At 41.8% G+C, this 27884-nt stretch overlaps 2 protein-coding genes across 9 annotated transcripts in view; both read right to left on the bottom strand.

Moving 5' to 3' along the window:
• Positions 1-1911: 1911 nt before the first annotated feature.
• On the bottom strand, positions 1912-16741 carry hipk1b (homeodomain interacting protein kinase 1b). Of its 4 annotated transcripts, none has more exons than XM_075460588.1 (18): positions 16401-16741; positions 14137-14867; positions 13444-13635; positions 13183-13364; positions 12963-13086; positions 12756-12875; positions 11794-11880; positions 11519-11703; positions 11276-11426; positions 10406-10592; positions 8870-8988; positions 6989-7123; positions 5838-5998; positions 5431-5502; positions 5140-5310; positions 4803-5023; positions 4598-4710; positions 1912-3883 (listed from the first exon to the last, which is right to left on the bottom strand). In XM_075460588.1, exons 2-18 carry the CDS (start codon positions 14863-14865, stop codon positions 3410-3412), a joined length of 3423 nt encoding a protein of 1140 aa, XP_075316703.1. In that variant the 5' UTR covers positions 14866-14867; positions 16401-16741; the 3' UTR covers positions 1912-3409. The 4 variants fall into 4 exon arrangements, with proteins under 4 accessions (XP_075316703.1, XP_075316705.1, XP_075316706.1 ...); XM_075460590.1 differs by having other exon boundaries at positions 5838-5995; XM_075460591.1 differs by lacking the exon at positions 6989-7123.
• Positions 16742-17769: 1028 nt separating this feature from the next.
• Positions 17770-27884, bottom strand: part of LOC142376905 (calmodulin-binding transcription activator 1-like) — a 52371-nt gene continuing 42256 nt past the window's right edge. For 2 of the 5 annotated variants that reach the window (XM_075460583.1, XM_075460587.1), the window contains exons 12-21: positions 27650-27834; positions 27488-27566; positions 27137-27404; positions 25842-26374; positions 25485-25630; positions 25127-25373; positions 24863-24928; positions 23596-23741; positions 23444-23515; positions 17770-22616 (exon numbers count right to left, since the gene is read on the bottom strand). In XM_075460583.1, coding sequence (XP_075316698.1) covers positions 22541-22616; positions 23444-23515; positions 23596-23741; positions 24863-24928; positions 25127-25373; positions 25485-25630; positions 25842-26374; positions 27137-27404; positions 27488-27566; positions 27650-27834 — 1818 coding nt within the window. In that variant the 3' untranslated portion in view covers positions 17770-22540. Of the gene's footprint in view, positions 22617-23249; positions 23281-23443; positions 23516-23595; positions 23742-24862; positions 24929-25126; positions 25374-25484; positions 25631-25841; positions 26375-27136; positions 27405-27487; positions 27567-27649; positions 27835-27884 lie in introns of all 5 variants that reach the window. The other 3 variants (XM_075460585.1, XM_075460586.1, XM_075460584.1) reach the window with 3 other exon arrangements.

Raw genomic sequence — 27884 nt, 5'->3', positions numbered from 1 at the left:
TAGGAATTATTTTCTAACTTCAGCATAAAGCATTGCTTACATCAATCAAATGCATACTTCTGTTCTTTGAAAATATACTTTTACTTAGTTTTGGCAAAGTTGCATCTGAGCAAACCACAAGACTTCTGAAACAATGTCCTCTGAACAGAGGAGCCCAAAGTGGATATGTTTGGCCATAATGCACATCACAGAGTTTGGGGGAAAATAAACTACCGAGCGTATCATCACAAAGACGCCATATCAAACTGTGAAGGACCTGGACATCTCGCTTGAGTGGAGCAGGAACTCGTCTGCATGCAAGGGAGGCCATTTATCTAAACACTTTTTTCCTTTATCTTTCTTTCTTCTCAGTTTCAGACAGTCAGGAGATTCTGTCAGCTGTTAGTCAGTCAGGTGAAAAACCTTTGAAATGAAAGAAGAAAGCAACATACACATTATTTAGCACATCTTCCAATTTTAAGAAATCATGATTAAACAACATCTGACCTGAGACTTTTCTCATCAACTAATATTTGACTTTCACAAAGATAAGTTCAAAATAAATAGATAACTTGTACATTGACCAAATGGATCATTTTTAATCAAAGTTGTGTATACCAGTATTTATTTGCTTATTCATTTATGTTTTCTATTTTAAAATGAGCAATAAATCAGTCATCAACCTAATTCTAGGCCCTGCTGAGGACCAGATAACTTTTATGTATTTACATCATGCCCCGTTACCTAAGATCTTAGAACTGAATGTGAGGGTACTCACAGTCTTTTTCATCTGACTCTTATTGAAAAAGATTTACCCACTTTCAATATCATTTTAAAAGTACCGAGCGTTCTTTTAATTAAAATTCCCTTGTTCGTGAGTAAAATCAGAGTTTAATTTCAAGTCATTTCAGCTTTTTGATGTCACGTTTTTCGTAAGTCACAGCTGCGATGAATCCTGTTGCTGCATTCATAAACGGACGTTTTTAGCTCGAAGCAGTGACTTAAATGCTCCAGCCCTCTGTGCCATTAAGTGGCACAAAAGAGCCGAGATGAATAGAAAACTGGAAACCTATAGTAGTCAGAATTTAACTGTAAGGCTGTTTAACTTACTGATGATATAGTTTACGTGGTCCTTTATTCATTACCAGAATGTCCTACGGAGATGTAAAATCTTCTTTGCGTGAGAGAGCACGAGATGTACATAGTAACACATTAAAGTGCAATATATTACGCATGATCAAATGTTTGCATAAAGCTACGAAGCAAACACGTGTAATGACACATTTAGGAAAAAAACTTTGACCTATGGTGCAAAAACAATGCAGTCGTTCTCTGGAAATGTCTTTTATTGAGACGGCGTGTGGTTTATTAACTCTACAAGAGCAGTCAACAGTCTTTTATTATTCTATTTGGCACGTCACCTTCTCAGCCAACAAATATATATAGAGGCCATAGATGAGATATGATTCCTGTGAAGGGAAATTATTATCAGGATATTGTGATTTGATTAAAATATATGTATATATTTTGCATGAGAAAGTTGGCCGAGCGGTACAAAGTAGCATATCAAAGTGCAATTTGATATGCATAGTGGGATGTTTGCATAAAAATACGAGTTAAACACACTAAATGATGACAGATATAGTAAAAAAAACAAACAAAAAAACCTTTGTGCTACATCATAAAAACTGTTCTCTTGAAATGTTTTTCTTATGGACAGCACGTGATTAGCCACTCTGTTCCACCAGCGTCAGCTCCTTTACAGTAAACAATAAAGGCTGACCTGAAAACCTACACAGTGAATCAGTAATGACCGATAATCTGAACTGTTTTGCAGTGTTTTCCTGCTTGGTGGGAACTAGCTTTCGTTGGGTTGAATAGGCTGAATAAAAGTGTGTGGAGAAAAGGAAGAAAACAAAGAAAGAAACAAACTGCTGTGAGTTTACTTTATTGGAAACAGTGGATTATTTGAGCTGAAACCTTTTTCCCTGAATTAGTTCTACCAAACAGCCTCTTAACTACACTATGTTAAGGTGAAATACAGTTAAATATTCAGACATTACAACACAAAACGGATGCGAAAAACAGCAGGGGAAGGATTTACTATTAAAAAAAAAATAAATAAAATAAAAAGCTTTCGGAGGCCATCCAGAGATTTGTCCCCTTTTTAAAATAAAGATGACGGCGGGAAAAGCTGCGAGTCCGTTCTCAACTCGGTGACAGCCGGTTTTCACACAGAAGAAATATGCAGGTTAAAAAAAAAAAAAAGAAAAGAAAACGCACATACATGCGCAAAAAGAAGAATTTTTGGCAGGAAAGACGCTGTGCTTATATAAGGAACAACTCCGAATAGGGTAGGACGCATAATGGGAGATTTCTCGTCAGACACTGAAGAACCGAGTATTTCCAACAGTACGCACGCACATTTGTGTTAGTCGCTTTGCAGCGGACATTAACAAGCATTTCTGAAGTGTCAAACAAAAAACTGGCCATAAATCAGTTTGAATAATAGCAGGTCCTACACAATCAGGCTTCACACACATATATTTATATTTACATAGAATTACAGCTCATGTGAACAAGGTTTTTTTTTTCTATGTTTAAAGAAAAATTAGAAGGGGATTTTTTCCTTTTTTTTTTTTCTTTCTTCTTTTTAACAAGATAAAGGGTTTTCACATCATTCCTCAAAAAAAGTTGATCACACTGGACTTCTTAAATACATTCAGCACTCGGGTATGTAGTTTTAATTCTATTGCATAAGGACATGATCAATCCTGCCTAAACACAGTCACTACATAAACAAACTACCACAATGTGTACTTAAATTAACATATCCATCACAGTTTTCCCCCACGACGCCTCTCATCTTCACGGCCTTTCTCTTCCTACTTCACACCGATAAAACATAATTTAAATATAGTAAAAAGACATGAGAGTAAACAGACGTGGGTTATGTACAGTCATTATGCTCACTAAAAACACAGGGCCTCAGTGGATTAGTGTGGAAACTTTCTTGAAAAACTAAGGACTGTGAACTCAACGAGCCCTCTAAGTCAGGCATCTAAAAGCTCACCTAAAGCATCGTCACTGCTTGTGACAGGAGGATAATCTCTCTTCACACAAAACCTCAAGATAAACAGGTGTAATATACAGTTAACACAATACTTTAACAGGGTTGAGTAGGCTGGGGATAAACTACGAGCCATAAACAATGATTGAAGGGAAAATTTAAATTTTACGTAATACTAAAGGGCATTTCAAAAGACACAAAAATAGTCCAAACAAACACATAAATGAGCTAGAAGTGAAATGCTGTCTTGTTATTAAAAGCAGCGAATAAGTAAGTGACCAAACAGGTATTCTACAGTTTAAATGTCCCTTTGTGTCGGTATCAGTGATTTTCTTCTTTGCTTAAATTGTATGGGATTTTCTATAAGTAGGGGTACTGAGTGAGGCGCCTGGGGCTTAGCTGGTAGGCACTGTAAGCTTCAGCCCGCGGTGTGACACTAACATAGGGAGAACCAGCAGCAAACTGATGTTGATATGCAGCAGGGAGGCCGTGCAGCAGGCTGCTGACAGAATCCTTGCGACTGGCCGAGTCTCTCCTGGAGGACGAGGAAGTTGACGAGTATGTTGCTGCATAGGCGGCGGGGGAGTGTCCGTGGCCGCTGTGACCCCGGCCCAGCAGCTGCTCCATGGCCTGAGAAGCGGAGGAGAGGGCTGTGGAGGCTGGGTAGGTGTACAGGCTGGTGGCAGCGGCTGAGCCCGACGCCAGTGCGGACACTTCAGGGAAGCTGTAGTGAGAGGCAGAGATGGCTGGAGGGAATGTCTGCTGGCGACGTAGAGATGAGTCGCTGTGGGATGCCCCCAAGCGCTCCTGAGATGAAGAAACCACCGACTGAACCTTAAGAAGAAAAAAAAAAGAAAAGAAAAAAAAGAGAACAATAAATACAACATGCACTGTATACACCCAGCAATGAGACGGTACAAAAAAATTCTTTGATGAATATCTTACTGCCCATTGCCCGTTTCCTTTTTATCAACATGATTTTTAACACTTATAGTAGAATCCTGTTTAGAAACCTACAGGAAGGAAGATTTATTTTCTGTAAACACTGACGTGAACCGCTGCAGCGTACAGCTTTTGACACAGCATTGGATCTACAGAAAATAAACTACAGGACATACAGACTGGAACTATATTCAGATTTTTTAAAAACAAAACTGCTATTACACCATTTGCCCAGCAGAGTTTTTTTTTTAACCCGGTTTTTGACTAGTTTTTTTTGGAGATTTTGCGAGAGGTCTTTTGCAACTTCAGACTTCGGTTCTGCTGAAGCAGCATTTACAAACAGGTTTTTCCATTTTGCTCTTATTTGCATAATTCTTTTGACTTACATAACTTGAAGTTTTAATAGGTTAAACATAATTGGAGACAAGTAGCTACACGACATCCAACCTGCACAGGAAGATCAGTCGTTCAAAGTAATGTCACAAGCCTTAAAGCAATATTTGACATCAGGTTTCAGGCATGCGTTTACCGGCAAGGCAAATCATCCTTACGCAAACGTTTTTCCTGAAAGCTGGGAAAACAAAATGTTATCTGATAAAGCTTCACCTGGCTGAGGTTTAAGGGGTGCGACTGGCTTGGGAACAATCCATGACGATCCAGGCTGTCCCTTGAACTGCAGGGCTGCCTGTTAGATGATCTCTTAGGCTTCATGTAGTTCACTGCAGGTTGAAGATAGAAAGTATTAATAATTCCTGTTAGTTTTGCGCACAAAAAAACCAAACTAATAAGACATAGGAAGTGGATAACTCACCAGTCTCTAAGCGGCCATGTGAAACTGCCCCTTTCTCAGACGCTTGGGTTTTTACTGAAGGTGCCACCACTGCCAGAGACTTGGCCTGCCGTGACGACATGGTGCTAGCAGGGTTAAGTGTGCGGGGTAAGGGAGTCAGGGGACTTGCTGTAGAAGAGTCCGAGTCGTGTACGGTTACACAGCTGATGACATTGGTGCGCTCAGTCCGGCTCAGCCCAACACTGTAAAGAGGGAAAAGTGTCACTTCCACGGTCATACTCAGAAAACAAGATGGTTATCGGAACATTTGAGTCCAAGAATAAACGTGGTTCAATGCAGAGGAGTTTCTTGTCCTCACCTGGCAGGATGGAACTTGCGCTCATCCTCCGTGTCTGTGTCGCTGTGAATAGTGATGATGCTGATCGCTGGGCTAGGTGTGTCGGAGATGACAATTGGCTGGGACAACGTGACAGTGGAGGTGGATGGGGTCACACCACTACTGCTGAGTAAGGATGCAGTGGATATACCCCTAGAATGACATAAACAAATATTTTTAAGAAAAAAAAAAAAAAACTAAACTGTGAAAAAAGGCCACGAAGAAGCCTGTTCAAAAACCATTGGACAGGTAAAGCTTCAGGACTCTACAGACCTGTTTCTGTTCTCCCCACGTCTGGCTTTCACTTTTTTCCTCTCCGGCTGAGTTCTAGCTTGGGTTATGTTTCTGTCGGAGTCAAAGATTAAAAAAGTAAGTATTATACACATAAATGCATAAAAATTTTTTTAAATAGAGTACCAGAAGCATCCTATTGTTGAGTTAATCATGGTTATTTTTCATAACATTTGTAATATCCAGTTATCCTGAATTTACATATGAATGCTGTGATCAATTCTTATGGAAAATGGCCGCAGATAATACTAAGTAGTAAAGAGTTAGTACCAAAGAAAAAACAAAAACAAACACCCTGCTTTATACCTGCAGCATAAAAAAATATGACTGAAAACAAGCAAACATTGTGCGCATGAATGTGTCTCGACTGTAGCGGTCGATGGACTCACCGCCAGCTGTGGCCCTGCTGCATGCCAGTGTCAGAGTGGATCGTTTCCAGGGGAGATTCAGTGACATTTGACTGGTGGGCAGAGCTGTGGATAGCCACACCTGGGACCTGCTGCCATGATGATGGTATGAGGATTTGCTGCGTACCAGTGGGCCAGGCCTGCTGAGAAGAATAACAGACACACGCACCTCAGTAAATGTAATACAAAGAAGTAGTCAAGTGTGAATCAACACAAATTGTTTGCTGGTATGGGCCAGACAAATTAAGCCATGCTGAGAAATAAATACGACAACCGAATACAAAGACGCAAGCCAATGGCCAATATCCTCTACAGGGAAAAGCACATTGCTAAATAAGCGAGCAACCTTTCCCAAGCCATTCCTTTATCATAGCATTCCCCTGCAACAAATCCACGAGATGAATCCATGCAAAGCACAAACAATGAAGCACTGTAAACAAGATCAGATCTAAAGACAAGTCTACAAAGAACCATGGTGCCTGTTAAAAGGGAGAAACACAGATTAGTTTAGTTCCCCGATGCCAAACAGTCAGCTGATAATATGTCTTGGGAAAAGGCATGCCACATGTTCTGGGGCTGAAACAGAAGATGTGTGTCAGAGTCAGGCAAGCTGTCAAGGAGGGCTTTTAGTAGATTTTGTAGCTGTAACCTCCTCTGCTGAAACCAAGGGAGGACAGGACAAGAGAAGCTGCAAGCAAAGCGCAGACCAACTCAGCAACACATGCGCTCCATGCCCTAAGCCCACCTATGGGGAAAAACTGGGGAATGAAAATGTGTGAATGGTGTGGGGAGGGGGTGTCCTTTGGAGCAGAAGACAATGGGAATTTAGTCAATTTTGACCATATGATATACAGTTAAGTTTAGAGATGAAAACAGAAAAGGACAAAGCAGATTGATGTCAGACCAAACGATGGTTTAATTTACCTAAAATTAAGGATTCTGACAACCATGACAAGACCACATGTGGAAATGTGGAACTGTAATGAATAAAACAAAGACTAGCCCCATACAACGTGTGGCACAGAGGGAACGGGACACTTGCACATGAATGAAAGAAAAAGGAGAGCAGGGAAGTAGAGAGATGGCATTGTTAGTGGCATGTCTTTCTTCAGGGGACGTTATCGTTGCTTTACCAGCACTGTGGCTGTGTGCTCCAGGAGGGTGGGCCGACCCACCCCAGTGCCCAGCCCAAGGGGCAGAGAATACTGGGGGGCAATGCCTGCTGGGGGTGGGTGCAAGGTGGCCACCATCAGGGGTGTGCAGGAACCCTGGAGGAGGGAGGGAGGATAGGGAAGGGCAGTGTTAGGATATAATTGACAGTAACACCCTTCAAGGCTGATGACGATGCACAAAGGCAACACTGGCCAGATGACTTCTAAAGAGTACAGAAATGGTCCCTCATTCAAGCAATCGGCAATTATCTAGCTTTTAGACAGGAGGAATCTCTTGCACTACACATCTGGCCTCCACCCCAAATCAAAGACTGGAGATAAGAAGCCTGGCTCAGACGGTGATCCAATCAGTTCTGAAAGCAAATTCAAGACGAGGTGAAATCAGCAGAAACCCAATTAGAATAAATGGTACACACTGCATCCGTTGTTTTTATTCAAGTTAAAAAAATAAATGTAAATACATGTAAGTAACAAACTGTAAAGCTCTTCACACTATTCAGGTTTAATCATTTTCCAAACATTATGTGGAACAATGTGAAACTCCGACTCAACCTCCTTACCTTTGAGAAAGGAGGAGAGTAGAGTACTGAGACACAAGCAACAGAAAACCATGGCTAAACAGTCACACAACCATAACGTTATGGTTCGAGAAGTGAGGAGGGACTGCAAGGACTGTGCACCTCGCCTAAATGTGCATCCCAATGTCCAATGCGTCTTTTGCCATTGGAGCATGCTGCAGCGTGCATTGGATTTGAAGTGCCGTGGGGATGCAAGGTCATCCAACGGTCAGTGACACCCAGAGGAGTGACATGGCAACAGCAACCATTGCAGGTCACAAATAAAAGATCTGAGGTGGCAATCAGGAGAAATGGCAAGAGGTCAGAGTGCAGCAGACACCCGCGTGCCTCGGGGGACAATGCAACTGAAGCCCCAGGGAAAGTGACAGAGGCAGGGCAGCCACAGTCAGGAGGCCGCACACTGCACACCATTGGTGACAGAAGCGGGTCAGATCATCTGTCTGAGAGTCCAGCAGGCAACCTTTGATGCATGCCCAATGTCATGGCTTAGTACTGTTACTTTCATTCGGCAGCTGATACATGTACACCGAGTTATGATGAAATAGCGTACATTGGCGTTGTAGTGTTACAAATGTGGTTACTGTGACAGTACTAACCGTGGGAGACTTTTTGGATGTTCTCAGTGCATTCATGATTGAACAAAAGCAGACCGCATATATACAAGCTTGGTGCTCACAGCACACTTGCTAGATGTTTCCTGAGATATTTGGATATTAGGTTACTTCTAGGAAGAATATTGGAATATATGTACATGTGCACTGGGTCAAGTACAAGTAGAATACCATAAATAAATTGACCAACCTAGTTGCAGCAGCTGTGTAGACTTCTTCTCACTTAATGTAACTCCTTATCAAATGTGTGAACATACATCTATTCAGTGCATTCCCATCCAGCATTACATCAATTCCAAATACACAGCTGTTGGTCAAATGGTCCCAGTTAGAAATGGTTGTAAACTGAAGTGTTGATCCATACAACAAATAAAGCCTCCTTTTCTCTTGTTAAGTGAGCACGCTTTGGACTAAAACAGATTCCGATAAGCTTTTAAGTACAGCACTTGCGAACACAAAACCAGAAACATTCTCGGATATGGCCAGATTGTGACACTAAGGCCGACAAGTCTCCCATTCTAATGCCACAAACAAAGTGAAAACAAAGAAAAAGAGCCAATAAATACAATATGCTCTCGCACGTACCAACAAGAATTATATAAATTTGTGATCTGATATCTAACAACATATATTCACAGCCTACAAACTCTTACCTGTGTTAGCATACTTGGCTGGATCTGCAATGGCTGTGCAGACTGGTTCTGTGGTACCATGGGTACAGAGTTCTCCACCCTCACAGGGAAACTGGAACTCTTACTGGATGACTGTAGCCCTGGAAAACAATCCAACAAAATAAACCCAAAATACTGATGAAACATTGAAGAAGAAGAAGAAGAAGAAGAAGAAGAAGAAGAAGAAGAAAAAAAACAAATAAATCACCTGGTTTCTTACTGTTAACCAGGTCTAATTACCTGTTAGACTGATGTGTTGGGACTGGTTGGGCATAAGATAAAAGTAACAAAGATCACAGCTGTTTTAGTCTTAAAGGGATAGTTCGGGATATTTGACATGAATCTGTATGGCATCACCATAACCAGTGTCGTGCATTCAAACTGACTTACCCCCGACAGTGTCCTGTGAGCCGAGTTCTTGTCCAGTGTTGGTCAAGGCGAAAGTAGTCCGGCTTGTTTGCTGGGGTCAAGAAATTAGCGCGTTTTTCTTCCCAAAACAGTATGTGTGCTAAAGAGTGATTTATTTCATCACAAAAACCGAAGCTGGCAAAAGTCACTCCTCGTTATCACTTGGGCCCTATACTGTCTCTCATTGTGTATCAGTGCGCACGTCATTCTGACCGCGAGCTGTGCGCACGAGTTCACTTTGTTTACTGCTCGGGAAGATGTCTGACAACGAGAGCGACGAGGAACATATTGACTTCCGTTCAGAGCCAAGGGGGTATCTTTATGAACCCGTTTATACTGAGGAGGAAGTTCGCCAAATGGACTTAGATCGGGCAGAAAGAGAGAGAGGGTGGACAGAGAAGTGATGGAAACAGAAGCTGGAGCCACTGCTGGAGCTGCGATACCCAGGGTGGCCGACAAATCCTGGTGCACTTGTTTGAAGTGCGAAGTAATGCAGACAGAGGTGGAATGTTACTGCTGCCACGAGTGGGATTTAGTTATGCCCCAGATACAAAACCTTTCCATAGATGAGGATGTCGGCGGCCGCGGGACAGCTGCTGCCTGCATCACAAATAACGGTGACTTCCCTGCACTCCTGAATGCAGGCGTCTGAGAACTTTTTTCCATGTTCCCAAGATCAACTGGAAGAGGCGTCCCAGACCAGCTGGACCCGATGGCCAGTTGTCTGCAGAGTAAGTGTTGAGCACTGCCAAAGAACAGAAAGACTCGTGCGCACAGCTCGCGGTCAGAATGACGTGCGCACTGATACACAATGAGACAGTATAGGGCCCAAGTGATAACGAGGAGTGACTTTTGCCGGCTTTGGTTTTTGTGATGAAATAAATCACTCTTTAGCACACGTACTGTTTTGGGAAGAAAAACGCGCTAATTTCTTGACCCCAGCAAACAAGCCGGACTACTTTCGCCTTGACCAACACTGGACAAAAACTCGGCTCACAGGACACTGTCGGGGGTAAGTCAGTTTGAATGCACGACACTGGTTATGGTGATGCCATACAGATCCATGTCAAATATCCCGAACTATCCCTTTAATGCAACTGTAATGTTTACCTTGGATAGTGGAGGGTGGACAGACGATGAGGGTCTGCTGGAAGGGTTCTGTTTGGCTGCACAGCCCAGCAGGACGTGTTGGAATAGGGACGCTCTGTTGAGCCAGCCCAGGAATGTTGATGGTTGCCTGCTGGTAAAGAGCTGGCTGGTAGTTCAGCAAAGGCACAGCACCCCCTGCAGAAGGCACCTGTGGAGGTAAAAATATGAGTCAACACTAGCAAGATTACAGGCCCCTAAATACAGTATGTTAACTAAGAAAGAAGGAAGAGCGTATACTGCACTATTCAGCAGAGTCACACATAAACTTCTAAAACTTTTCCTGATGACATTTAAATGTTGCTCATAGTCTGGTGGCAGTCGGGTATATCAGCGGGACAATAATCCATGAAATGATTTAACCTGAAACTCTGAAAATAAACTGCTCAGGAGCAGCCTATGAGTTCTGCCTCTGTTACTATGGTGATTGTCATAGTAATAACTGACTTTCAGCTCAACAAAACTTGCTAGGCCTTTAATCTTTCTCAGTTGTGCAGCCCCTAAGATCTGGCTGCTATTCAGCATCGCAATGTATTGTGCTTACCTTTGTTCTTTACTTTAAAAAAAACCGCAAGAATGCATTTCAAAACACGCAACACTTTATTTTTTTAGTTTTTTTTTTTAGTTTTTTGTTAAAGTGGTGAGGCATTGCGTGCTGTCTGCTCTCTTTTCAAAAGAGTACCAGTTGGTGCGTGTTTGCTCAGGCCCCATTTCACACACATTTGTTTATTATGGCAACACGCACAGCACAAGAGCAAGCCAAAATTAGACCTTGCATTCTGAATGGGCTATGCATCAGTGCCCAAGAGTTCACAGTGATGACGCAGATGATACCTGGTTATGCTGGTTGAGTTGGCTACTGAAGGTAACTGTGAGGTTGCCCGATGCAGCGCTGGGAACTGCATTGGTGGAGTACAGAGATTTGCCAGTGTCATAAGAGCTCCGGCGCTTGCAGATCTCCATGTTCTGGAAGCACGACTTCACACTGGAGAAGATTCAGTGGGAGCATTTCAGAAATTACATTCACAAAAACACTTACCTAAACTTATAAACATTTGTAGCTTAATACACACTTACTGGGAACTGTGTGGATAGTCCATTAGGTGGCTCATTGTGACAAAGGGGTGGCCGAGAGTTTTCGTAGGTGTGATCCTTTTGTCTGCATCGAGACGAAGCATTCGCTTTAGGAGGTCTATAAACTCTCGTCTGTCAGCTTTCTCTGCCAGCATGTCTGTCCCCTCCAAGTGAGAGGACAAGTTGACCTGCGGTCAAAAAACAACAAAAAACTATAAACAAAAAGCACTGAATATTTCATTAGAATTTTCTAGTTTCTGCACTTAAGAGTCATATACCTGCATCATGTCATCCAAACAGTTAAAGATGTACTTCCTGGCCTCCTTAGATTTGATGCCCATCTCCATCTCATGCTCTGTTGGAGTCTGGTTAAAAAAAAAACACAATATGTGTTTATCTGTCATAATAGAACTTTTATTACGGTTAAATAAAGAAATAAAATCAAAATTTCAATGCAGCATCAAATCTCGTTTATTGTTAAAGGGATAGTTTGCGTCTTTGACATGAAGCTGTATGACATCCCATATAAGCAATACCATTTATTAAATTTGACTTACCCCCTGCTGCGTCCTGTGAACAAAGTTCCGGCCTCGTTTTGGCGTTGACGAAGGTAGTCCGGCTAGTTGGCTGGGGCCACAAAAATAAAGCGTTTTGCTTCTCAAAACAATATGCGTTCAAAAGAGTAATACATTTGCATCACAAAATCGTTCATCCAGAAAAAGTCAGACCTCACAATCGCTTGGCGCCATTTCCTCTCTTCCTTCGTATCACTACGGGCTGTGTAAACTGTGCAGACCGAGCAGTCCCCTGCTTCCGAGCAGTAAACACCGTAACAGGTGCGGCTATCGGCAGGTGGCTGCACGCATTGATATGAAGGGAGAGAAAATAGCGCCAAGCGATTGTGTGGTCTGACTTTTTCTGTTGAACGATTTTGTGATGCAAATGTATTACTCTTTTGAACGCATATTGTTTTGAGAAGCAAAACGCTTTATTTTTTAAGCCCCAGCCAACTAGCCGGACTACCTTCATCAACACCAAAACGAGGCTGGAACTCGGCTCACAGGACGCAGCAGGGGGTAAGTCAAATTTAATAAATGATATTGCTAATATGGGATGTCATACAGCTTCATGTCAAAAGAGGCGAACTATCCCTTTAAGCACTTTTTGGAATACACCCAGAAATTTTTTACAGCCTAACTGATAATTGCATACTCTGTAGGATCAAGAATGACATTTAAACCTTAAGCCTCCAGAGAGGGTAACTAGAATCAGGGCCTCGATTGAAGAAGCGGCTGGTCTTAGTCCCGGCGCTCAGTAGGTACTCGGCAGGAAGGCCTTGAGTCTGAGAAATGTAGCGGATCTGGATGGACACAAGAAAATTTAGTCTTTCCCAGGCATTTTATCAATGAACAGAGAAGGCCTTGGAAATGTTAGCATAAGTACTGACCTGGTCATACTCGGAGGCTCCTGGGTAGAGAGGCCAACCCAGAAACAGCTCTGCAATCACACAGCCTAAAGACCACATGTCAATGGCTTCACAGAATGGCAGGCCCAAAATAATCTCCGGAGCCCTACACAGCAAATTAGACAAGACTAGTAATGAGAAAACAGAAGCAAAGTGACATGCCTCATCAGTCCAACACACAGCCAAATTTCTTAATACCTACCGGTAGTACCGAGACTGTAAGTAAGTTGAGCACACTGCTTTGGACACATGACTTGCTGAGCCAAAGTCAATAACCTTCACCCTGTAAGGCTGTCTGAGAGGGTCGACCAGCATGATGTTTTCAGGTTTCAGGTCTGCATGAATTAATCCCAGGCTTTTCAGTTTCATCAGTGCTGTAGCCACCTAAGGATACAAACCCAAAATATTAGCCGGGCTCGCATACAAAACAGTGAAAACAAGAATGAGATTACTGTTAGCCGACCTGCTGCAGGATGGGTCTAATGTGCCGTAGCGGGAGTGGGCTGAACTTGCTGTGCTTGAGAAAGTCATACAGATTCTGTTCTAGCATCTCAAACACCAAGCAGGTATGACCTTTGTGTTGGAAGCATTCATACGAGCGCACAAAGTTATACTCGTCAGCATTTTCCGCACTCAGTCGGTTCAGTATGCCCACCTTTAAAAAAAAGAAAAGAGAAATAACTTCAATCCGTTACCAAGAAATGCTGGTTCCCTTAATTTTTCATGTCAGAGAAATGCACATGCAGTGAAATCCACAGTCATATTAAATAACGTCACATCAGCTGCATTTCATTTTAACATCCCAAATCCCCCATATAGCATCAGCTGGAGGAATTTGTGTCAAAAGTATTAGATGATGTACAGCGAATCCCTCGACTTAAAGTGTAGTGTTGACAAACCAGCTGCAAATGTTATGGTATTAAACAAAAAGCTCAGATAATACGTTCTTAACCATTCAACCCTATTGAATTTGGTGCAAAGTGACATTTTGAAGGGGCTTGTAAGCCTCTTGGGATCATAATTTAATTATTCTTTATATAAAACTACCTTTATATGCACTTTGGAACATGTTATTACAACAGTTTCAAAAGTCAAGACATGAGAAAAAAAAACGGACCGAAAAATTTTGCACACCATGTTTAAAAAGTCTGGTTACCTCAATTTGGCCCTGACGAGCATATGAAGGGTGGTTTTTCAGAATCTTGATTGCCACAATCTCATTGGTGCCCCTCTTCCAACACTTTGCCACTTGTCCAAAGGTACCCCTTCCAAGAAACTCCAGCACTTCATAGCTGCAGGACACGGAGCAGAGGATCTCGTGCTGCACAAGCTGATAATCCCCCTCACCATTAGAGCTGCTGCTCTTGGTGGTTGGAGCCGAGTGAGGTATAGACTGGCCTGTTCCCCCTCCTCCACCTCCTCCACCCGTACGGGTGGAGTAAGTTGCTGCAGGAGCGGAGAGCTCCTCTAATATCTGGACACTGCCACATCCGCTTCCGCTGCCTTCACTGGCCTCCTCGATCTTTCTCTTCTGTCCGTGTCTTTGGGCCCTTGTCTCAGATGATGCCTCATGGTTGTAAGAGGATGTAGTCTGCTCAGTGATACGTCGATTGGATCCTCGAGGAAGACTACCAGTACTATCAGCTGCACGCACCACCACTTGACCCCTGGAGCCGGAAGCTGAAGGAGGGAAGACAAGGGATGGCGCAAAGGGCGGTACAGCAATGGCTGGGGTAAATGCGTATGCCGACTGCCCTGCTATGGAGCTATAAGCTTCAGTGGTGGAGACGTCCCAAACATTGCTCTCCACCTTGAGCTTCTTAACACGGCAAAAGGCACTGGAGGAGATTGATGGGGGAGAGAAGACTTGGAGCTGCGAACTCATGGCTGTAAGGAAATTGAGCACAATTTAGTTACCTGTAAAAGGATCCACTCCAACTAAAGAACATTGTCAAACTGTAAATAAACAAGTCTTTGAATAAGAGTGAACATGCACTAAATTAAAACCAAGGACAGATTAAATGAATAGGACCAACTACTTTGTTACAAAGCAAATATCTGTGGAGAAACCTTGAATCGTGACATTAATGTGGATGGCCCTTTGACAAGGACCCCGCACCAAGAAATGGTCACAGATCAAGCCCTCAACCAGCAGCGGCCTCCCCGTCACAAGATAAATACAAAACACAACTCAGGAAACATGACAAAGGTGTTGGCAAAGCAAATAACCTCCTCAGAATCCAAGTGTAGCAACAATTACTTTAGCTGATCTCATCCATTTACAATCTGAGAATATGGCAGACAAAAGGCTCCAGCCTCCATTAATTGGATTTAGTGAGCATAGAAATCAGTTTTCTATAGATGGATTTTTTTGAAGGGCTGTTGAATTAGGCTACCTTTTTTCTTTCTCTCTCTCTAAGTTTAGTTAATGGACCTAACAAACCAACTTTAATATCAAGTTATATATGCCCTACAATCCAAGTCTTAGAAAGCTATGTAATAAAAACAAATTGTAACTGTCAAAACTATGGCATCTGCGTCCTTCTAAAAGTTAATACAAAGCATAAATTAAGGTCTAGTTACACTGAGGGTAACTGCAGCCAGATAGCGATGTGCTATGCAAAATTGGAGAAATACAGAAGCAATAATTGTTTACATGATTAGAAAACTGAATATGAAATAAGGGGGAACATATGTGTTATGGGTTATAACATATGGGTTATCTCTTCAATGCTTTCTTTTATAAATACATTACTAAAAGAATGAAGTAGATACCTATTTAGCTTAAGATGAAGGCGGCCACTCTCTCCATCAGCATTGCACCTATTTTTGTTGTGTGCATGAATTCATTTTCTGACAATGCCAATTAGTGTCTTAGTCGTGTATGATTTTGGTGAGAATGTGTCTAGAAATGGGTAACTGATAATGGGATATTAGGCTGAAATATATCCTAAAACAGTCATTGGCGAGCAATAACAGCTTAAAGGAGCAGAACTGAAGGCCACAAATAAAACAAATTACAACAACTCTGTTTATACGGCTCGTATAGTGGCTTTACATTCATATATTAGAGAAGTTTCGGTAGAGACAGATAATGTCGGGGTTGCTATAGGGCAGCTGTTATGTCTTTAACATTTTTGTGAAAAAGTACCAGATCACTGACAAAACATAAAGTTATACGTTAGCCTGTCGCTTTATTGGTCGCTGGGAAACGCATATAAAGCTGCCGAAACGGTCAGAATTTAATATCAAATCAACTAAGTAAGATGATCGCTTAACCCAATGATGCTAACATGCTAACGCATTAACTTTCCAAAAATATGGCGTTAAATAATCAGCAACTTCATGAGCAGAGATGGGGTTGAGAAACGAACAGGTTCAGAAATCCCAATAAGAAATGAAGAAATATTTCTAACGTACCGGACTTGATGTTAGCACAGTTTAGAATCACTGCGTCGTCCAAGATTTAAATCCCACTGCGATATTCTGGAGCAGTTATCCGATTAGCCTCCGCTAGCTAATATCTCATGCTAGCTAGGCCTGCATTGTTTCTTCAGTCGATGGTGAGCTAGTCAGCATTACAGCGCCGAGTTCCCGGAAAACCCCCCACAAAGACGTCTCATTATATTACTGAGTTTAACATATCAGTTCTAAAATATTTACATTTGGTCATTAAAATTAAAATTCGTTTCTAAAATCGTCTTTTTGAGGCAGCAAATTCCACTTTTCTCCGGAAGAAACCACGTCCTTATGTCAGCTGAGAGTCCAACGTTATTTCCGGTTATTACCGTAACTACTGTAAATTTGTGAGGCCTTTGACAGAGATAGACGTTATTTACTTAACTGACCCGACATTTGATAAGCATTGTGTACAAAAAAACTTTAATTTAGACCAGTTAGGACTTATTAATTTCCAAACAGGTGAATCAAATTGCATATGCGGTCAGGTTATATATCAAGTAGAAAGCTGAACAGCAGTTTTACGGTAACACGAAATTGGCTTGACGTAGGTAGCCTACTGGTAATTTTCCGGATTACATTGGAAAGTTTTGTTTCCCAATATGAGCTGTGCTCCTATACTGTGTGTGTAATAGATATATATTCGTCCCCAACAGAGTTTTGAAAAGTAATAGGATTTAGGTTTCACGCAGTATCTATCCATGCATCGAATTCATTCATAGTTTTAGTTTAAGATGATTTTGAATGTTTTTCTTTATTTCCCTTAAAAGTGAGGTAGACGTTTTCTGATCAAGGGTCCACCTTTCAGAACGTATGATCTTATTTTCCCGTGCAGAGTAAAGACAGCAAAGAAGATCCTGAGTCTTTCAGGAACATTTAAGCTTGGCCTGCAATATTTCTTAGTGACGTTTTTATTTACGTTTAATTTAGTTTCAAAGTTTTTTCTTCTTCCTCTTTTAACGTATTTAAGTTGGACACAAGTTCGTTTACTTTATCGTAATTTCTCACCAATACCACCTCTTACTTGCATTGCAACATACACTGTAAGTGTATTAATGAATCTGAAAATTGAAATGAAAAGACCCGAAACCAGTTTTGTCTGTTCACTGACTGTAATTGGCACCTTTCTTTTGTGTACAGCTGCTGGAGTAAAGTTGGATGCCATTTTGAGCTTAACCCACATCCACAAGGGTCCTGCTGTGTTAAAACTCACATGCACAAATGGTAAAACAAATTGAAAAAAGGGATGACATTAGAAGACTGAATGGTTAAATCTTTTTATTTTTGATCTTTTTAGAAAATGTTTTATCAGAGTTAAGCATTACATCTACAATTAGTATTTAAGTAGACTCCTTCATCCAAAGCGACTAACAGCTGGGGAGCAGTAATCAAGTCTCTTTACATGGTTTAGTTCATGGTTATTGCTTCTTTTCAAATTTATTGCATCCAAAATATCCAAGCTGTCTCGCTGCAATGAATTTAATTGAGAGTACAGTCCAAATAAACAAAAAACTGCCAAACTACCATCATCTACTTTAACACCTCATTCATCTTCACCTTGATTTGTGCCTAAACCTCTGGATAAGGCAACAGTTTGAGGAATTTAAAAAACCAACCATCTCACACAGCACCCAAAGGTTTTTGAGATAGATTTTCACAAATGAATGTATAGGAAATTGCGTTTTTGGGACACAGCCCGAAGTGTGTAGGTTATCACAGAGCATGTAGGCCTCAAGCAGGTACTACAACATTCTCAAATAGAGCCCAGAAAGTCATGAATAGCAGGCAAAAAATAAGTTAAAGTGCAAATTTTCTTTTTATTCTGATTTCATTTTACAGCAGAAATTATGTAAAGCATTCAGAAGACATATTCCACATATAAGGGCAATATTCAAAACACTTTGCATGGCCTCAGCAACAAAATATTCTTTTAAAAACATCAACAAGTTAGTGATGCTCGTGCATGCATGTTTGTAAAACAAACAAAAAGGAAGTCAAAACTAGGCTACAAAAAAGGAGGAATGAGAGACTGAGATAAGCATGGAGAACACAACAGCAGGCAGGGTGGGAATACAGCAGGAGATGAAAGAGAAAAGGGAAGACAGGGTGAAAGAGGAAGAAGGCAAGGAGAGGTCTAGCCATAGATTATCTATAAGGGTCTACCATTCTAGCATGCAATGTGGTGTTTGGCCACGCCCTCCTTAAACAAGGCCCGAAAGGTTATACCATTCATTTCTAGGTGGATTTATGAGTCCATCCCTGCATATGTCTATCTGTCTACTAGGCCAACGTTTGTTTATTTTTTTCTCTTTTATTTGACCTTTTCTACACTACATACTCTATTTTTAACTGTCACCATCCTCTCCAAAACACGAATATATTGATGGATTGCGTGTGGTCGTATTCTGTGCGTATTGTGTGAGTTGGTGAGCCCAGGCATTTTGTTGCTGTCTGTGTGACTGTGTGTGTGTGTGTGTGTACGTGATATGAAAAGGAGCTCAAAGAAGTGTTCTTTAGCAGTGTTGATGTGAGAGGAGGAGTAGTTTAAGAAGAGGTTTAAGTGGTGTTGTATGAATGATCCTGATGGCTCTGTCCTTACCATGGCTGTCTCTCAGTATGATGAATATTCAGAAAACACGTGGGACACAATGATCCAGTCGATCTCTTTTTACCATTATCATTTTTTCAAAGCGATTGAGGTCCATTCCCTATTTTTGAATCACTTAAAAACTGTCCGTAGTAAGAATTTTGTATATTCAAGAAAATAGCAATTGTATACATATATTTTACTATTACTTACTTTGATTTAATTTATATTCAAGCTATTTGTCTATAAAATAAGGGGTTTGGAGGTGTTTCTGTAGAAAATTTATCCAAGATTGAGATTTGTAGCTTCACAAAATAAGACTGGGTTATAGGAAAGACTGTTGGTAATTTGTTGGTACTGATTAATGAATAGACAACTGGCGTATCCCAAGCTTTGCACACATACATTGGCACACTCAAATGTACACTGTTACCAGCTGTGGTACACCTCTGTACCAGCAGTCATTACACTCCACATGCCCTCCCCCTGTTCTTCAACCCTGAGTAAAATCTAAGGGAGAGATTTCATTGTTCCCAAAGACTTAAGCACATGAGAGAAAGAGTGTGGCCGATTTGTGTGTCCGTGCGTGTAAGCTAGTACGTGTACATTTGTGTCTGATAGTGTGTGTATGTGTTTATGTAATAATGTGAGAGACAGAAAAAGATAAAGAAATAAAATGTTTGTGGAAGTTATTTAGTCTGCCAAAAACTGCCCTGCTATGCTTTCATTTTACTAATTAATATCACCAGAAAAATCATTTCTGGGGAAAAACAGACAAAAGAGAGAACAAAAAACATGTCCTCCCAACAGTGATGCAACTTAAGATAGTGCCTCTCACACATAGAGGCAGTATTCAATGGTTTTCTTCTTCTAATACTTAAAAAATGCACACCACATACACCGCCGTTTTTGTTTGTTCCGTAAAACAACACCTTGCATCAATCTGGCCACGAGCGTTCATTCATTCCAGACAAACAAGAGCTTCTAACTCAGAATCAGATCAAGTTTTAACACTGTCCAGTTCATTTCTAACATGCAATTTAGGAAAATAAAGAGGCAAATGGGAACCTTTTGGAGGACAAAATAGATATTTCCTGATATTTGTTCTCTGTTGTTGAGCAGGCACTTTCTAAACAGAGTTTTTTTTTTTTTTTCCCAGAAGTCTAAAATATGTGTCGTATAATTACGGCAGTCACAATGAGGAGAAAAATGAAATTCAGTCAAATGAAATGTAAAACGTGGGTAAGAGACATTCTGATAGAAGATGGGAGTTTTGACTGGAGGCCAGGCTGGATCCACTGCGGGTGTGATTGATGGTCTTGATAAAAGCTAGTACTGTATGTTGCTGAAGCACAACTAGTAAAGAATGTAGCACCCTCTTCCAATTAATTTCTTTTGGGTCATCAGTCATTGCATTCACATTTAAACATCATAGTCATCATCACCATTGGCATCATTTTCATCATTGCATCATCATCAACATCATCTACAAAAAAAAAAAAAAAAGTCTGCCTTCGACAAACTTCAGAACATGTAGGTCTACGGCTGAGCTAGTACTAGATCTCATCTACTGTTTAATGTCGGTGTGTGCTGCCCCTGTGAATCTTACTGATATCTTTTGGGTAATGGCTTCCCCCACATAACATACTGTATTGTTAGGCAAAATAGCATTCATAATAATTGGCACTACTGGCAAAAAGGGTTTAATTTTTGCTAGCCAAGAAAGAAAAGCACAAAGTGTAAATGTTTTGTCTGAAAGATCAGTTTCAGCTAACTTTGTTTTCCCACTTATTATTCTAACATTAGATTTTTCAGTTGCATGCTTTAACAAAATGTTCTTTTCAGTAACATTTATACTGGATAGTCTTAAAATGAAGCAGTTAAAATCCTCTCACAGTCCATAGCCACTAACATGTTCTTTTTGCTGTTTCTTTGTCTTAAATCTCATGCACATTACTCCGTTTGTATCTACATTATTTACAAGCAATACAGCCGTCCTGTGTACCCAGGTCTCTGTCTAAAGTTCTCATTATGGGAGTAAAATAATTTATAATCTTAAATACAGTCCTCTTATGAAAAAGTTTCAGGGTCCTCATATCCCCTTACCTCGTCAGTTTATATACAGAAATATGCAATAGTCCAAAATATGGATTTTTATTGCCCGTATGGGCTAAGATGGGGACCAATGCCCTGAATAGGGGCAGATATAGGACCCATGTCTTGTACAGAGCAAGCATAGAGACCTCTCAGAGTCAAGAAGAAGTCAAGGCAATGGTATGTGACTCTCTCCTCAAAACCACAGTTAGGATTTAGAGGTTCACGCAGAACAAACTAACAGAGACATTTAACCATTGGAACATGTCATATTTTTATCACACGGGGTGGAAACCAGTCTCAAGCTAAACCACTCTTGAGCCAGTTAAAGAAATAATTAGACCCTTAAATAAATACATTTTAAAAAAAAGCACCCAAAATAAGTCATTTGTCCTTACACAGTTCACATTACACAGGGCAAGGATAAGTTAATGAAGACATAAGTGAGACACAATTACACATAGAAATACAAAAGAAACAACACTAAAGCAGTTTGGCAAGCATGCAGGAGCTCATAGCTCAAACACATGCATTGAATTGAACAAACACTGACACACCACGTCGGGCGAGCAAAATGCTGCCTCCAAGAACGACTCCTTACAAAGTCCATGTAACAAATTAAGACATCGTTATTCAGACCACTTCCCTTTATCTAACAATGCCCCTCTTACATTCAAGTGCAGTTCCTCCCCTTTTGATTGGGTGACAGTTTAATAGGTTTGTAAGCCTGTAAGTCAGGGTGGTTGATGATCTTGTGAAATACTTTATCAACAGAATGATTTGCCACTGTAGCGCAGGATGATGGAGAGGAGGAATAAGCGAAAAAATCTTGCATGCAAATGCAACATAGAAGTGAGTTTTTTGGTTTGTGTTTTCTTATTCTTTCATGGATTTCTGTTTAGATACAAAACACAACAGGTTTTGCGTATTTTCTGCATGTCAAAGTTGCCTTTCTCTTGAGCCAGCTGTTCTTCACTGGAGCTTTTCTGCACATCCAGCTGCTGCCTTGAACAGTAGGGTGTCATCTGTAGCCGCTTCCTCTCTTTCTCTGGTCTGACTCGTTGACTTGCTCTTGCAAAGAAACATACCCATGAAGAGTGCAAAGAATGCCATGAGGTTAATGTGATGGCCTCCCAGTGAAACTGTGGAGGAGGATCAGTGCTGTGGGCAGAGCCAGGTCCCTGGGCTCTGCCCAGCAGTCTGTCTGTCTGTCTGAGCTGCCATGATGGACACCTATCCTGTCCTCAGTCTGTCTGGGAAGAGTTTTTTTTTTCCCCTCTTGAGAGAAGAGGGTAGGGAGGGTGGGAGAGAGGAGGAGGAAAGGAGAGGGCAGGAGAAAGGACTAGGAAATGGAAAAGGGAGCGAGTTGGGGGAGAGTGTAGGAGAGAAGAAGATGGAAGGGGGAGAGTTAATAGTTTGCTCACAGGCTGAGGGTGCTGTGTGCAGGGCCTGGCAGTGGGCTCTCAGGACCCCTGGCCTTTCTCTGCTCTCTGGCCCTGAGGAAAACCAAAAATATATTGTAGACAGTCAGAGAGAGTACCATGTAAGTGTCTATGTATGTTACTGTATGTCTTTGTGATTTTTCCATTCTTACACCCAAAGGCCATACTCAGAGCAAATGCAGTAGTTATCCATCAAACTTCCATCCAGTACACACACACACGCACGCACGCACGCACACACACACACACACACACACACACACACACACACACACACACACACACATGCACACACACGCATGCACGCACACACACACACACACACACACACACACACACACACACACACACACACACACACACACACACACACACCATCCTGTTATCTTCCCCACCCATCAAGGCATACAAAAGAAGAATGGCAGGCCAAGCAACACCCAAACTCCCTTAGTGAAAACAATCAGAACATGCCCCTAAGAAATCCTTAAGCTAGAAATGCTTCTTTGTCTGTCAGTCATGCACTTATATCATTCGGCAGTCCTCAGAGGGAGACAAAGAGAGAAAGGGAGCGAAGAAAAGAGCGAGCGGGAGGCAAGGGTGATAATCCAGGATCTCCTCTCCCCCTCCCTCAGCTGACATGCAAACAGGCACCAGCCTCCGGGAGAGAGGGAGCAAGAGAGGGCTCACCTGTTTTAGAGGCCTATGGTCCATCAAGGGGCTTCACAGGAACAGCAAAACAACACCAACTATTAGCACCACTGTAGTGTGTGTAAGTAAGTGTGTGATAGTGGGCTATAAGTTTGTGTGTCATGTGCATAAGAGTATGCCCTTGGTTGTGTGTGTAGATGAGTTTGAGGGTGTGTTGGAGTTTTATACCTCACCTGTGGCGGCAGCGGAGCAGGAACCTCAGGATCTTGCGAGCAGCCTGGTTCTGTTTTTTAGTTAGGAGGCTGCTGTAAGCAAAGATGTCTTTATAAGATATTTAAATGACATACATAATCCCTGGGTCTGTGTTCTGATGTAAGTGAAGTACCTGAGGGAGTGCCTGTAGGAGCGGTAGTATTGCTGGATGAGGACTGCTGCTCTACGACTCTGCTGGAACTTCCTTTGTTCGTGAAAACTTCGGAATCGACTCTGGATCAGGATGGCTGCTAAGGTCATCCTCTTATAAAGTGCATACTAAGAGAGGAGACAACAGCATTGTAAAATATTTTTCTGCTAAAGATATACATGTTTATACATCCTTAAAATGCAGTTACCATAATCTTATTTCCAAATCAATACTACAGATACAAACAAGATATTTCCAATACCACTGCAATTATATGACCTTTTGAGATGACCTTAACAATATTCCTATAAATTCTATGTGAAATGAGTAAAAAGAATGTTAAGCTTAATCATTTATGTATAGTACTATCAGTACGTAACTCCGACCATACAACCTTAAAGGGATAGTTCGTCTCTTTTGACATGAAGCTTTATGACATCCCATATTAGCAATATAATTTATAAACATTTTCTTACTCCCGCTGCGTCTTGTGAGCCGAGTTCCAGCCTCGTTTTGGCGTTGATGAAGGTAGTCCGGCTAGTTGGCTGGGGCCACAAAAATAAAGCGTTTTGCTTCTCAAAACAATATGTGTTCAAAAGAGTAATACACTTGCATCACAAAATCATTCATCCAGAAAAAGTCAGACCTCACAATCACATGGCGCTATTTTCTCTCTACCTTTGTATCACTACGAGCTGTGTAAACCGAAGTGCAGACCAAGCAGTCCCCTGCTTCCGAGCAGTAAACACCGTAACAGGCGGCTATCGGCTATCGGCAGGTGGCAATCACGGAGTGATACAAGGGAGAGAAAATAGCGCCAAGCGATTGTGAGGTCTGACTTTTTCCTACACAACGATTTTGTGATGCAAATGTATTACTCTTTTGAACACATATTGTTTTGAGAAGCAAAACGCTTTATTTTTGTGGCCCCAGCCAACTAGCCGGACTACCTTCATCAACGCCAAAACGAGGCTGGAACTCAGCTCACAGTACGCAGCAGGGGGTAAGAAAATGTTCAGAAATAATATTACTAGTATGGGATGTCATAAAGCTTCATGTCAAAAGAGGCGAACTATCTCTTTAACCTAAAGCTTAGTTTGAATGTACAACACTAGTGAACCAAATGTGTTTCCTTTAAAAGCATAGAAAATATTCAAATATGGTACATGAAAAAACTAACTTAAAAGAAATGGTGAATCAAACCAAAACACAAAACACATCATAGGGTCATTCTGGCTGTTGATCTTACCTGCTTGTATCTTTTATAGCAGCGTTGAATCACTGTTGCAATTTCGCGTTGTTCCTGAATGGGACCCTGGAAAGAATGACAGCAGGAGTTTGTCTGAATTACTCACACATAAAATATAGGCATAGGGAGTCGTTTGACCTAAGTGTGCATTATGCAGGAGAGCAACAGGGAAATATAAATGGGTCGTTGCTGGATTCAGGTGAATCATTATGACACTATGACACTATGCATACCATTGCAAACATACTTTTTTTTCCTACTTGCCTTGTGTTTTCTGAGAGAATGCAGAGCATGCCTGATGGTTTCATACAACTCTCTTTGCTCAGCCTCAGTCATGGTTAGACAGGAGGAGTTTGTTTTCAACCTCTCCTCTTTTATAGCTGCACAGAGGAAGGAGTTCCACTCAAAGGAGGAGGATGGGACTTGATTAGTATGAGGACTCTGCTGATCCTCCAGCCCTGAGAGTGATTTTGGTTTGGGGCTAGGAGTCTGGGGCTTGGACTTTAGAAATCTGAAGAAAAGGAGAAAGCAAAGCAAAAGTATTTGAGTCAAAAATCAATTTGGGTATTTTGTTAAGTTAGTTTGTAAGGTGCTGGAGTGACCTTTACATTCTTTTACTCACCTCTCCACCTCCTCGAGGTAACCAGATAGTAACCTTACGTCACTGCTGATCCCGACCTTCCCAGAATCTGTTTCAGTGTCCATGGTCTGCTTTAGCCTACCAGTTGAAGCGTCCATGATGTGATCTGCTAGCATAGTAATGTCCACCTGCAAAATATGTAAAGGAGTAGTTCCTTAAATGTTTCACATCCACTCCGTTAAAACTAAAAGAACTACCTTTAAATCTGGCATCTGTTCATATCCTTGCTGATTGTAGTTAACTGTATGCACTAAAAATGTGCAGATTTACCCTCAAACAAATTCAGTTCACATGAAATATAGCGCCAGGAAAGAACAAGATCAAAACTGCTCTCCGTACCTGCAGGTCATCTGCGTTATCCTGATAGGTCAGCAGCTCTGTCTCCTCGCCCCTGTCAGACAGCACTCTCTGGCGCAGGTGAATGGCCAGTCGTTCTTTTCCAAGGATCCTCCTGGCTAGGCTACGTTGCCCGAGAGTCTGTCTCAGACTCCACCTGGTGCCCCCTCCGGAACCCCCAATCCTGGCCTGCAGGTGGGAGAATGGGGCACTGGCAAACTGAGGCCGGCCGGGGCTGGAGAGAGGTGCATTCTGACAGCTGAGGTTAGAGGGTCGAGTTTGTAAGGTCTCAGCGAGGGGGTAACGTTGAAGATTAGGACTCAGAGAAGAGTTGAGGTGGGAGTTGACAGGGTTGGTGCCAGGGGTTGAGTTAACAAGCTGTTGCTGGCTCTCGGGGCTGGGTTTGAGTCTCTTCGTTGGGGGTGGACCTCCTTGCTCTCCTTGGGTTCCCTGTGAGGGTCTGTGTCCAGTTTGGCTCCAGCTCTGGTTCTGGTTCTGGTTGTCTGGTTGGCTCTCTGCTCTGGTTCTCCTGAGCTCTGAGGAAGCAAAGTTGATTAAAATGAAGAAGTCTCACAATGGCTTACCACACAAAATTTACAAACTAAATACAATATACATACACTTATAGCTAGATGTACCAGTTAGTTGTTACAGTTTTCCAGTTCACAAATGATCCCATGTTACTGGTTACTGATACTTTTCTGAACTGAATTCTCAAATTAAAAGTGCACCATTTGGGAAATCCACTTATTTGCTATCTTGCCCAGTGTTATACGCTGAGCTTAATACCGTTTACATCTGTTATTTAAACACTGTTTGTAACTGAAAACAGCAAACAGTAAACATAGCTTAGTAAAACTGTCTGAAGCCAACACAATCAGTCAACATATTTGTTTGTTTGGTTTAACAGGGGCTATGTGCCCTATATTTTCTTGTTCTGGAAAAAATTCGAGTTAATCGGTACTTATGACTCCAGAGCAATAATACATCTGACTGTATAATCACATCGTCATTTTCTAACATCAGTTAAGACGATCGGTAGTATATGCTAGAAGGTAGATTTTGTCAACCTGGCACAGCACTGAGCACCACAATGAGAATACATACACTACAATGTTATAGTTTGGTGTTACAAAAATAGATAATAAATCCAAACCTATTAAAGAAAAATTACAACCAGCAGTTTTGTTACCACCACTGAGGGTGAATGAGAGACTCGTTTTTGGATTTTGTATGAGCTAGCCCTTTAATATGTAACTAAACATTCCCTTTTGGTGTAAGATATCATGTTTTTCCACCTGAGTTTGGATTAGGGCTGGAGCTTTTGCTTATTCCACTTGTCTGTGATGCTCCCCTCCACCTGTCGATCCAAGTATCCGCAGGCTGGCCCTGAATTTGAGGACTCTGTTGCAGCTGCTCCAAGAGCTCCGCCAATCGAGTGTGGCCCCGGGATCGGGCTATGTTCAGCGGCAGTCGTCCCAGCGAATCAGGAATTGCTAGAGCTCGTGGGTCCCACTGGTAAAGCACCAGCGCTGCCTCAGTATGGCCCAGAGCACATGCCCACATCTGGAGAGGATAAAAGACTACAAATGTCACACACACAGGATTAGATGGAAACACACATCTACGCTTATGTATTGATTACTTACCAACGGGGTACAGGAGAAGTGGTCGACGTTGAGAGGATCCACTTCCAGCTCGAGGTCAATGCTGTCAGCATGCTTCGTGCTGCAGAGCAAGACAACAAATGTGAAAATGACTGGTTTGGTTTGTGCTCTCATAATGGCATGTTGTAATTCTGTGTGACTCACCGCCAGCGAATGAGTGTCTGGATGAGCCCTGCATAGCCCTGAGCTGCAGCCAGATGCAACAAAGTCATTCCTCTTGAGTTCTTACTATGGACGAGTTGATTGGAAGAAGCCCAACACGGCTGAGACATCATCTTTTCACACACCACCACCACGCGGCCCTCGAATGTACCTTGATCAGGAGAGATCTAGAGGATTGTAAAAAAAAAGATAAGACAAACAATGCAAATCTCAGGAA

Source organism: Odontesthes bonariensis, chromosome 3 (genome assembly GCF_027942865.1).
Source record: "Odontesthes bonariensis isolate fOdoBon6 chromosome 3, fOdoBon6.hap1, whole genome shotgun sequence".
NCBI lineage: Eukaryota > Metazoa > Chordata > Actinopteri > Atheriniformes > Atherinopsidae > Odontesthes > Odontesthes bonariensis.
This window is presented reverse-complemented; position numbering and strand designations above follow the sequence as displayed.